The 12,465-nt window shown below is 41.9% G+C and overlaps 1 protein-coding gene across 2 annotated transcripts in view; it reads left to right on the top strand.

The window, feature by feature from the left end:
• Positions 1-12,465, top strand: part of VTA1 (vesicle trafficking 1) — a 322,571-nt gene that overhangs the window by 84,902 nt on the left and 225,204 nt on the right. For both annotated transcript variants that reach the window (XM_073557711.1, XM_073557712.1), the window contains exon 2: positions 2,504-2,598. In XM_073557711.1, coding sequence (XP_073413812.1) covers positions 2,504-2,598 — 95 coding nt within the window. The remainder of the gene's footprint in view (positions 1-2,503; positions 2,599-12,465) is intronic.

Here is a 12,465-nt window from a genome sequence, read left to right as displayed (position 1 = left end):
CAGATGGCGTCTGCAGACTGTCACACCTAGGAGGGCCCTTGATGAATGAAACATCTTGTGTAAACTTGAAGACGTTAATTATTGCCACTTAACTGTTTTCTCTTGTGCCCCTTGTTTTCTTTGGAGACCACTGCATTCATGAGTAAAACTCATAGAACTGATGTGGCTGGTGTTCTTACTTAAAAAAATAATAATAAAGAATTATAATCATTATTGAATGAGGGTGTAAAAGCCTATTATGTACCTAGTGGGATTTGATTTTGACTTCATGTGATGCTGAATGATCTTAAGTAGAAGAAAAGCATATTCCCCAGCCTTCTGTATTGAGAAATTCTCATGCCCATCGTGACTTTAGAAATCTACAATGCGTGTTATGGTGCTGACTCTCTATTGCTCCCTAGCATGAGGGAAAGTGTTGTAAGCTTGAAGTTTATTAAGTGTCCAATAACCGTTGATGATTTTTTTTCCTTACCCTCTGTCTGTTGGAGAGATGGGGTGGCCTTTCATCATGGTGTTTAAGCGGGAAAGTGACGGTTTTCCTGCAGTTATTGTTGTGTTTGCTCATAACCTTCCAGGTTATGACTAACGTTACTTCAGTTTGACTTATTTATGAAGCTTCATTTCCTCACTGCTTCCTGACAGTTGGGTCTATTTTATCTCGACTTTGTCGACCGTTGGTTTTTACCTAACATACAGTGGCATGTAAAAGTTTAGGCACCCCTGGTCAGAATGACTGTTATTGTGAACAGTTAAGTTGAAAATGAAATGATCTCTGAAAGTTCTAAAGTTTAAGATAACACATTGCCTTTGTATTTTTAGGCAAAAAATGTATATATTTTCATCTTTTACATTTTATAAATTGCAAAAATGAAAATGGGCCCATGCAAAGGTTTTGGCACCCTGCATGATTATTATTTTAGTAGCATTCCATTGTGAATCACAACCCTAAAGCCTGATTGATCCAATCCCATGCTTCATGGTTGGTGAGATGTTATTTTTCTGAAATTCTGTGCTCTTTTTTTTTTCTCCACACAAGCCTTTCATCATTGCGACCAAAGAGTTCTATTTTAACCTCATTGGTCCACAGAACTAGTTTCCAAAATTTATCAGGCTTGTTTAGATTTTCTTTTGCATACGTCTGACACTAAATTTTATGGTGAGAATGTAGGAGAGGTTTTCTTTTGATGACTTTTCCAGGAAGGCCATATTTGTGCTGGTGTATCTGAACAGTAAAACAATGTACTCCAGAGTCTACTAAATCTTTCTGAAGGTCTTTTGCAGTCAAGTGGTGATTCTGATTTGCCTGTGTCGCAATCCTATGAGCAGCTCTCACTGAAATTTTGCTTGGTCATCCAGACCTTATCTTTATCTCCATTGTTCCTGTTAACTGTCATTTCTTAATTACATTTCAAACTGATGAAAGGGCAACTTGAAAATGCTTTGCTATCTTTTATAGCCTTCTCCTCCTTTGTGGACCTCCACCAGTTTCTGAGTGCTAGGCAGCTTCTTAGAAGAACCCATGATTGCTGTTTTTTTGGCACAAGGTTAGAGGAGGCTGGGTTTTTATAAAGTTGGGAAGTTTGCATCACCTGGCCTTTCCTAACGATGATGGTCAACAAGTAATAACCCTAACAGGCTAATTATGATCTGGAACATAAGCTATCTGAGAACACAAATCTCCAAGGGTGCCTAAACTTTTGTATCGGCCCATTATACCTGTTTGTAATTTTTAAAATGTAAAAGATGAGTTTTATTTATATTTATATATTTGTCTAAAATACAAAAGAAACGTGTCATCTTTAACTTTAGGCCTTTTAGAGATGCATTAATTTTCAACTTGCCTAACTATTCACAATAGCAGTAATTTTGACAAGGGGTGCCCATTTTGGGTGCAGGGCCAAAGTTGGATTACATAGCCCTCGTATTCCGAATAGTTTATCATACAATCGCTCATTACATGTCTCGCCATATACAGTATGTAAGTTATACAGCATACTGTACTCAAATTTTACAGCACCCAAACCCCTTTCATTATTGTAAAGGACCACACAACAGTACCATGCAGAGGCAAATGATAACTCTATATCGTGTACAAACACTACATTCCAGTGCACTGTAGAGCACTCAAAAGATGCCTCCATACCATGACCACCTAGTGTACCTTACACCAATAGTAAGCCTATGCCCTTCTGTGTATCATCTTCCATCCCTCGGTAACACTGAGTGGCTGGGTGGCATTTTTTGTCAACTGAACTATGTAGCACAGAGTGTAATCGCCAATATAAGCGCTCATTCACACAACCCTGCTTTAGGTCCATGTGCTATTCAAGTCCACATCGCACAAACAGCACATGATCGATTTTTCCATCCAGATAATCCATCAATGTGCAGTATGCATTACCAGGCCCTATTCTGCAGAGGAGGGAGAGCAGAGGCAAATAATACTAAGTGGATATGATGGTAAATGCCATGTATTAACTGATTGTTGTCTTCATGTTTGTAGGCCGACTATATTCTATGCAAACTGGAATGAAGATTGATAGCAAGAGTCCAGAATGTCGTAAATTCCTGTCTAAACTTATGGATCAATTAGAAACTGTAAGTGTTATTATATATTCATGCACTAAAGCTAATAGAATTGTGTGTTGCTCTTTGTTCATAACTTGTTGACACACGTTATTGTAATGATTAGAGAATTGTATCCAAAAAATTTAGTATTTCTTAATAAACAGAAAAATATTTACATTAATTACAACTTTGGCCACCTAAGTGAAGATAAATATAACAGAGATTTTTGATGCAATTGCTTGGTGTTGATCAAGCAATCCATATTTATGAAAGGGAATCTGTCAGTAGGATCAATCCTTTTTAAGCCATCTATATGGTGCTTGACAAAGACCGTGCTGTGAGCTCAAAACGTTGCACCACTTGGCGCTGGATTAAGGCTGGTTTCATACTTGCGTTTTTTTGTGCTGTGTTTCTGCGCAAAAAAAGCATGCGTTTTTTTTCCTATACTTAACATGGGTGCGCATAGACATGCGTTTGTACGCTTTTGTATGTGCATGCGTTTTTTTGTAGTGTGCGCCAGGGGGCACAAAATGCATCCTGTTGCATTTTTTGTGCGTCCGACCTGTCTCAAAAAAACGCATGCGCACGCAATGCACACAAAATTCACCCAAAAACACATTATAGTCTATGGGAGCGCTGACATGCGGTTTTAAAAAAAAAAAATGCGCAAAAACACAAGGCATTAAAACGCATGATGCGTTTTTTATGTGTGTTTGCACTGCGCACGTGCAGCGCAAATAAACGCAAGTGTGAAAGTAGCCTAAAGTCCACAATTTTTCCTTGAACTGGAGTGCTGCCTGATTTTTTTCCATTTATATTTTGCGTTGGACAACCGCATTACTCAGGAAGTATTGCACCCAAAATCTGCTTAAGTTTGTGCTGCTGTCTGTTTTTTCTATTCATCTATATGGATATGTAGATCATAGGAAGTTGAATAAAATTATTCCTTTATCTGTGATCCGATGTCGTCTTCCAGAGAAATCCACGCTTTTGTTATATGTAAAAGAGCTGTTCAGCACTAGTGGCCCGATTTCAAATGTGAATCTGCCTCCAGAGGTTATCTATATATATAATTGCCAATTATGCAAAAAAAAATGTACACAGAAATCAAAAATTTCAAAAAAGAACATATAATCTTTATTTCAGTAGAAAAACACACATTTAAAAACATACTTGGCTTTAAAAAGTGGGAAACCACAAGTAGGCACCACTACCCACAATACGGCCATGAGGAGGTTGCACGTACTATATATATTGCCAAACCCACACTAACATAGGAGACACCATATGGTCATGGTATAGACAATTAGAACATTCATAAACGGTTTAGACAAACTAGAAAGGTGGAAATACACATTACCTCCCGTGGGTGATGGTGCCAGCCCCAACGCACGCTTCGGCAAAACGCCTTCCTGTGGGTGTGGCATCACACCAGAAGGAGTAGGTTTTTATAATCCACAAAGGTCAATCAATAGTTAATGAATGGTTGTTACTTACCCATCAGTGATTCTAATTGGTCAAAGAGATATGAATTTGTCCGGAGCTACATATTTAAAATATAGGGCGGAACGTAAAGGCTGTGTGCACACGCTGCGGATTTTGCTGCGGACCCGCAGCAGTTTTTGCTGCGGTGTACAGTAGCATGATTCCCTATGGAAATCAAAAACCGCAATGCAGATGGTGCGGAATTTTCCGCGCGGATTATCTGCGGTTTTCAATCCGCAGAAAGAATTGACATGTCAATTCTTTCTGCGGATTCCCCTGCGGTTTGCCATCTCCTCCATTGAGGAGATGAAAAACCGCAGGGCAAAACCGCAGAGCAATCCGCAGGTAAAACCGCAGGTATTTTGACATGCGGTTTCACCTGCGGATTTTACAAAATCCGCGCGGATGAATCCGCACCTAATCCGCAGCGTGTGCACACAGCCAAAGACATTAGACCAATTGATTCAAAGTGGGTGTTGCACAGAACAACCTAGATATTCAATGTCTTAAGATTCCTCAACCTATAAGGAGATGGATTGACAGCCTTGGAGGCGTTACCACAACATCCATTAGTGACGCCTGTTATGAATGGGTCACCGAGGAGGACAACAAAAAGCCAAGTCCCAGAAAACCAGAGAGGTTGGTAACTATGCAGATTGCAGATCCCTGATCCTATCCACACAACTAGCAGTAGCAGTGGAGCGCTCCTACGATGACCTAGACGCCTTGTCACCGCCGGAGGACTACATAAGCCTAAAGCAAGAAAAGGGGAAAACTAACTGCCCCAGAGCAGACCCCAAAGGAATAGACAGCCCCCACACATGTATTGACGGTGAAACAAGATGAAAACCCAAACAGGCAGGAAAATAGGCTGAGCAAACGATGGGGCCCAAACTAACTATAAAGGATAGGAAAGGAAAGACACTGTGTGCAATCTGCCAAAAACCCTACAAAAATAATGTCCAACACGTCTGATAACAAGATTAACCCTGAAGTCACTAGACTTCTCCCACTATATCAGCACTCTGAAATATTCTGAGACAGCAAAAAAGAGGCCAATCTAATAAGGGACTAAATTGGCAAATACAGATAAATAAGAGTGGAAATTCAGCACAGCCGCGGCCGGGACTGGCTGAACACACACAAAACTGAACAGACCAACAAAATCAAGTGTGAACATTAGCAAAAACTCTTAGCTTTGAGAAGGCTGGAACAGAGCTGAAAACCAAGACCTCAGAAGCCAGAAGCAATCACCAGCACTGACTTAGGGTGTCGGCTGTCTTAAATCCAGTCTAAGATTCCTGAGGTCCAATCGTCATCCTCATTATCAGGTGGTATTAAATCAGCCTCACTACCTCCTGTTACCACCAGAGGGAGTCTGGAAGGAGAACTCACTACTTGGTGGACCAGAGAATGAACTCACAACAGACGCCCCTTTGTAGTGAAAAAAAGTTCCATTCACTACCTGTATCTTATGTCACACATTATATCTAGATAGCAATCACACTGTGTCCTGCTATATCGGCGCACCCAGCACTGTGAGGCGGTAGGGAGGACATCACAGGAGCACGGCGTCCCGGCCGCGAGTCAGACCCTGCCCACAATGACGTGTGTGGGGTCGAGTCACATGACCGACACGTCGGGCCGGATGCCACGCCCTGCGATGTCTCCCAACAACCCGGCAGACGCGTGCGCACAGGAGGACAGGCGATTGAAAGAACTAAGCAATGACGCTTGTCAAGAAGAAGCAGGCACAGCGATATGAATAGGAAGCAAGGTGGCCAGTATCCACATCACCATGATATATAAAAAGATCGAAAGTAGGCATTTATACCTTCTAGTTTTAAATCACTACAATACACAATAAGTACTAGCTGCAAACACATATAGAATAGCAAATAGGTATACAGCAATGAATGGATATAATTACCATAGAAAATAAATAGGTATACAGCAATAAATGAATATAATCACCATTATTACAGAGAGGAAGATCTATCACGTATACAGATCCCTCCTTATATACTAAATATACATAGGTAATTATTGCTGTTGATTCATACATCATTCATTATGACAAGAAAGTTGGTATTCTTGAACCACATCTTGATATAGATAGTATACGCCGTGTCCAATTGTTCCATCTTAGGCTTTTTGGATCATGTAGCGAAGAAATAAGAAATCCGTACGTCCTTCCCATATATCAAATATCTAATTGTTTATTAGATGGCCGTCCTATATTTAATCCTGGTCAATGTGGATATGTCAAAAAGCATACTCTAAAACAGGGGTCTCAAACTCCGCAGAGTAAATGGGCCACACATAAAAAATTTGAGCTGGTGGGCCGCATTCCTTTCAAACTTAAGACACTTCGTACTCACGCGGCTCCGCTCCGTCCACCTCGTACACACGCGGCTCCGCTCCGTCCACCTCGTACACACGCGGCTCCGCTCCGTCCACCTCGTACACACGCGGCTCCGCTCCGTCCACCTCGTACACACGCGGCTCCTCTCCGTCCACCCTGTAAACCCCTCCTGACCCCACACAAACTTAACTTGTGACCTCATCCCAGGTCCTGTGCACACAGAACAGCCATCACACGCTCCTGAATGCGTGCCTTCCACCTGCTTCAGGGAGTGAGACGTGGTGCACCGCGGGCTGCAGATGCCTGCCTCAGGGGCCGCGTGTTTGAGACCTCTGCTCTAAAGTGAAACATAGAAAAAGATTAAAATAAAAAAATACATAAAAAAGGTGTGATTAAAAATTGAAAAAAAGGAGAGAAAGAAATAGGCCATGAGCAGGGGATCACCCTGAATAGGACATAGCATATATAATACAAATTTTATTAAACACAGCAAACAGCAAAAATTCTTAAAAACGGTCACAAATGTGACACATACACAAATAATACAATGCTCATAATAGAGCGACCCACCTGCTACCAACTATCACCCTCACTGAGAATGATGCCTATATCCCTAGGTCCATGTAAACAGGATTCTCAATAGGATAATTAGTAAGTCCACACATAGGTAATATAGAGCATATGAGTCAGAAACACCAATAATATACAAATACAATGAAAAAATGATGCAATTCCAACCCAAAAATTACAAAAAACAGTACAAGGGATAATGTAAATCCAAGAAGATCCTGATCACTATGATGTGTACAAAAAAGATAGAAATGCACACTAAATAGACCTCATATATGCGTAGAGGTACCCCAGCCCAAGATCAGGCATAGGGAACATCAAGGACCAGATCAGCCAGACCATTAGGGGCTAGAGAGGGTCTAAGTGGACAGAGAAAATCTCCATAGCCACCCCAAATGATAACCACACATACAAATGTGGCTTCGTCAGGGGTACAGATTGTCAGTCAGCTCTGTCAATATATATGGTTGCATAATTAGTAGATAGGGAGTAGCTGCGCCGCTGCTTACCATGACAGGGTTAACATCCAATATACCTGAGAGTCAGCGGTTAGTCACTGATCCATAGCTATGGCTGACAGCTCACAGCAGCGGCATGTGACGTCACAGAATGCCAACTGCGCAAGCGTCGGTGTACGGGAAACAAGGCACACATCCTGAATACAGGAAGTGAGAGAGAGCTCAATATTGCTACTGCGCAGGCGTCGGCGTATAGTAGACAAAGCGCGCATCACAAATAAATGAGAGAGACCAATCAAGGGGACGCTTGCGGTCATGGGACCGATTAACCCTCAAAGATATACAGCTCACTTGCTGTGATGATTATCTGTGCAAGCGTCAGCGTATAATAAAGCGCGTGTCACAAATAGGTGAAGAGACACAATTAAGGGGACATTCTAAAGATATGCAGCACATTCAATGTAGTAATTATCTGAGTAGGCGATGACCAAAAACACTCCCCCATAGGCGCTCCCGGCCAGAGCGAGACGTAGATAACCACTGTATTACTAGTCATGCAGCTGCCATAGTCACCAATAGACGCACATCGCTGGAGAAAACAATGCTTAGGCGCAAAATTGAAAACAGACGATACTAGAGAAATGGAACAAAACTAAGGGACTCGTTGAGCCCACATGGATACATAGTTCACCAGGGTCCAGATCCACCTATCTCTAGACGTGCTAGGGGATGGCTCACCTCTCCCCCTCTAACTCCCATAACCAACCGATCTATTCCCCGTACTTTCAAATTACTGGGATCACATTGATGGTACAATTTGAAGTGTTTGGGCAGCGTGCGTGGATGGTTAATATCATCAATTTCTTCCTTGGCAGCAGAGATATCACAAACGTTTTCTCTAGTTTGAACTTTTAAGGCTGTTGTAGTCATGCCCACGTATATTTTATTACATGGGCATCAGGCATAATATATTACATCCTTTGTCGAGCATGTGATCTTTTGAGTGATCTTAAACTAATAATATAATTAATAATAATAACAATAATCTTTATTTTTATATAGCGCTAACATATTCCGCAGAGCTTTACAGTTTGCGCACATTATCATTGCTGTCCCCTGATGGGGCTCACAATCTACATTCCCTATCAGTATGTCTTTGGAATGTGGGAGGAACCCGGAGGAAACCTGGAGGAAACCCACGCAAACACGGGGAGAACAAACAAACTCCTTTAAGATGTTGGGATGTGAGATCCGAACCCAGGACTCCAGCGCTGCAAGGCTGCAGTGCTAACCGCTAAGCCACCGTGCTGCCCCTTTATATATATAATTGCCAATATAATTGCCAGTTGGCCGCTGTCACTGAATCCCATAAGGCACCGCGGCAGTGTCACTTGCACAGGCGCAGTTTGTGGCAGCAAGGCCACGAACTGCGCCTGCACAAGCGATATACGGTATATACTCGAGTATAAGCCAGCGGGGGAGCGACAGGAGAGAGCAGCTGTGACGGCATACTCACCCACTCCTGGCGCAGTGGCTGCAACGTCCCTGCATCTCTGTCTGTATTTCCGGATTCCAGCAGCCTTCCTGTATTCCTTCCTGTATTCAGCGGTCATGTGGCACCGCTCATTAAAGTAATGAATATGGACGCGTCTTCACGCCCATAGGCGTGGAGCGCATACTCATTACAGAGAGAGATGCAGGAATGTTGCAGCCACACATAGTAGGTCAAGGACCAGGGGGAGCAAAACATACCAGGACAGGACGGGGGAACAATGTATACCTGGCTTATAATCGAGTCAATAAGCTTATCCATTTTTCCGTGGCAAAATTAGGTGCCTCGGCTTAAACTCGATTCAATTCCCGCACATGCGCAGTAAAAGCCACAACTGTGCGCTCTACACGCGGTGCTCCTGTCAGCACTACTAAGCATACACAGATATTAATTTCACCGCACTCGCGATGCGATAGCATCGGGCCTATTTCTAGTTTTTAATAAGCATGGGTGTTACCAGTGTGATGTATATTGTCCCTCTCTGCTCTACTGACCTCACTGCAGAGCTGTAAGTGATTAGAACTGCCTCATTTGTAAGTTCCTCTCCTCTTCCATCTCACAGGCAGTATTGTTACAATACAGCAGAGCTGTGAGAATTGCAGCTGCCAAAGTGTTTATTACAAAACAAAGTTCACTTTTACTGTTCTGTTAGTTACATGTGGCACACTGGTACCGCCTCCTTTTATTAAAATAAAACTGCATGAGAATCTGCCTTTAGAGCTTATGTCCGGCCCATAGTGTGGATTACCTCATTTACATTTAAGAAAAACATAGATTTCTCTGGAATAAGACATCAGATCGCAGATATTAAAGTATCATTTTATTCAGCTTCCTATGACATACATGCCCTTATAGACTGCTTAGGTGGGTTGATCCTACTGTCAGATTTCTCTTTTACTCAAATTGACATTACATTTGGATTCAGGAGGAGGCTTCCATCTTTAGTTTTCTTTTTTTTCCATTTTCCCAAGAAAGGTACGAAGAGTGGCTCAGGCTAGGTTCACATTAGCATTTGTGTGCACAGTGTAACATCTGCATGCAAAAACGCATGCTTACGCAGCATTTTTTATCTACATCATCTTGCGCATGACGGCAAAAAAACCTGTGTTTGTATGCGTTTTTGCATGCCTTTGCGTTGTTTCTGCGCATGTGTTCCATATTTCCAATGCTTTTCCATTTAGAGTTTCCTTGACATCAGACACCCAATGGGTGTGTCTCATGGGATTTCTATATATAGAGACACTGCATAGATGAAATCCTCATCTTTGGCTGCTGTATCCAGCTGCAAGATGGATCTTAGCGTGGAGAGCTTCCTTATTGATCTTGATTTGCAATTGAAAATGGCTGTTGCCTTTGCTGTGGCTTGTGAAGAAGAAAAAAGAGAAAGATGGAGAAGACGTCGTCGTCTCTATTGGCCACACCCCATTGTTGAAGTCCAAGAGAGCCGTGGAGCCTACCACTCGTTGTGCACAGAGCTACGTAAAAACCCGCAAAAGTTTTTCGACTACACGAGGATGTCAGAACAGAGTTTCGATGACTTGCTGCAACGTGTCCGAGGATCCATCACCAGGCAGAAGACACAACTACGTCGAGCAATTCCTGCTGAGGAATGTCTGTTGGTGACCCTGTCATTAATATTATTGTTTGAAAAGCCATGTAATGTGTGTTTTTTTTTTTTTTTTTTTTTTTCCACATTTTCTGTTCCGCGGATTCCTGGCTACCAGAGAGTCCTTATCATCTCTACATTTTCAATTCCGAATTGGAATGTCCACCCTTTCTGGGATTGTTAGAGACACCTGCCGTGCTTTATGTGACGTTCTGCATGAAGAATTCCTCCCCCAACCCACAACTGAACTCTGGCTAGAAAATGCTGCAAAATTCCAGGACATTTTGTAATTTTCCAAACTGCTTGGGGGTTGTGGGCGGCAAACACATTTGTATTATGAAAGCAGCTGAAGCAGATCCGAGTATTTCAATTTCAAAAAATACTTTTCCATTGTTCTCATGGCGATTGCAGATGCTGACTGTCGATTTGTTGTCGTGGACGTTGGCTGTTTTGGAGGAGGAAATGACTCCCAGACTTTCAAAAACTCAGTCATTGGCCAACGTTTGTATGGTAATGATTTCAATTTTCCACAGCCACGACCTCTTCCGAACACTGAAGAACCACCGTTTTTTGTGGTTGGTGATGAGGCGTTTTAAATGTGTGCCAACCTCATAAAACCGTACTCAAGTCGGACCTTGAATCACACCAAAAGGATTTACAACTACCTACTGACAAGGGATTGAAGAACTGTGGAGTGTGCCTTTGGATTTCTGGTATCTAAATGGCGCATTTTGGGTACAGCTATCAATCTTAAAATTGAGACAATTGATGAGGTTGTGAAAGTATGTGTTATGCACAATTACATCCTGGCAAAAGAGCAACTCAACTTAGAACTTTAGGAACCTGTTACTACCACATTGCAGGATTACCAAGATCACCCTCTGAGGACTACAGTGCAAGTTGCCCAAATGAGGGATAAATGTGCTGCCTACTTTGTTTTGGATATTGGATGTGTGGCATGGCAAGCCGCTAAGTAAACTGTACCTGTAATGTTATGTACCTGTAATGTTTGCTGACTTTAATACTAACACCTTGTCTGTAACTTTAATAAGAAACACCTTGACTGTAACACCCGTTAATACTTCACTCAACAATAGACACATGTTTAAATAAAGCGATAAAGAAAACACATGGAGATAGGTATTGTGAAACAAAATAATTTTTAATAACAAAAGTTAAAACAATTTGAAATTAGTAACACATAAAAAAAAAAAGAAAAGTAATGGGATTTACTATAGGGTTCTGCGGGTTCTTTGTTTTAGGAGTGGTTGAAACCAGTTCCTGGACATTTTCAGTCTGAATTACGCAATGGAATAGAACGCATGCATACGCATGTCCTTGCGTACCAATGCGTTCCCATAGACAGTAATGTTTTTTGATGCACTCATCCGCATGCGCATGACTGCGCATAATTGACGCATCAAAAAATGCAACGTGTTGCTTTCGCTGCACACTGCGTAATGACGTATCCGCTTGCGAACGCATGAAAACGCATGTCCCTGCGTACATGTTAAAGATATGTGCATATGAATCTATGTGGATCATACGCTGTGAGCAGATACGCTAATGTGAAACCAGCCTTAGCCATATGTAAAGAAAAATGGAGTAATTAATGAATACAGCGGGGTGTGGTAACATGGGCGCCTTAATGGGAATATAAGTGCCTGACCTCTACGACTGTATGCTGTTTATAAGGTCATTTGCTTATATCACACACATTTGAGTCTCGCTTTAGGTTGTTGGCCCTATTATGAGCCTTTGTATTGTTGTAGCTAGGTCACGAGTGACTACTTTTAATGATTTTAATGCTTTTTGTATGTTTTTTGTGTCCAATAAAAACTTTTTTCATGTAACTTCTATG

Source organism: Dendrobates tinctorius, unplaced genomic scaffold (assembly GCF_039654945.1).
Source record: "Dendrobates tinctorius isolate UK_male_01 unplaced genomic scaffold, ASM3965494v1 ptg000250l, whole genome shotgun sequence".
Lineage (NCBI taxonomy): Eukaryota > Metazoa > Chordata > Amphibia > Anura > Dendrobatidae > Dendrobates > Dendrobates tinctorius.
This window is presented reverse-complemented; position numbering and strand designations above follow the sequence as displayed.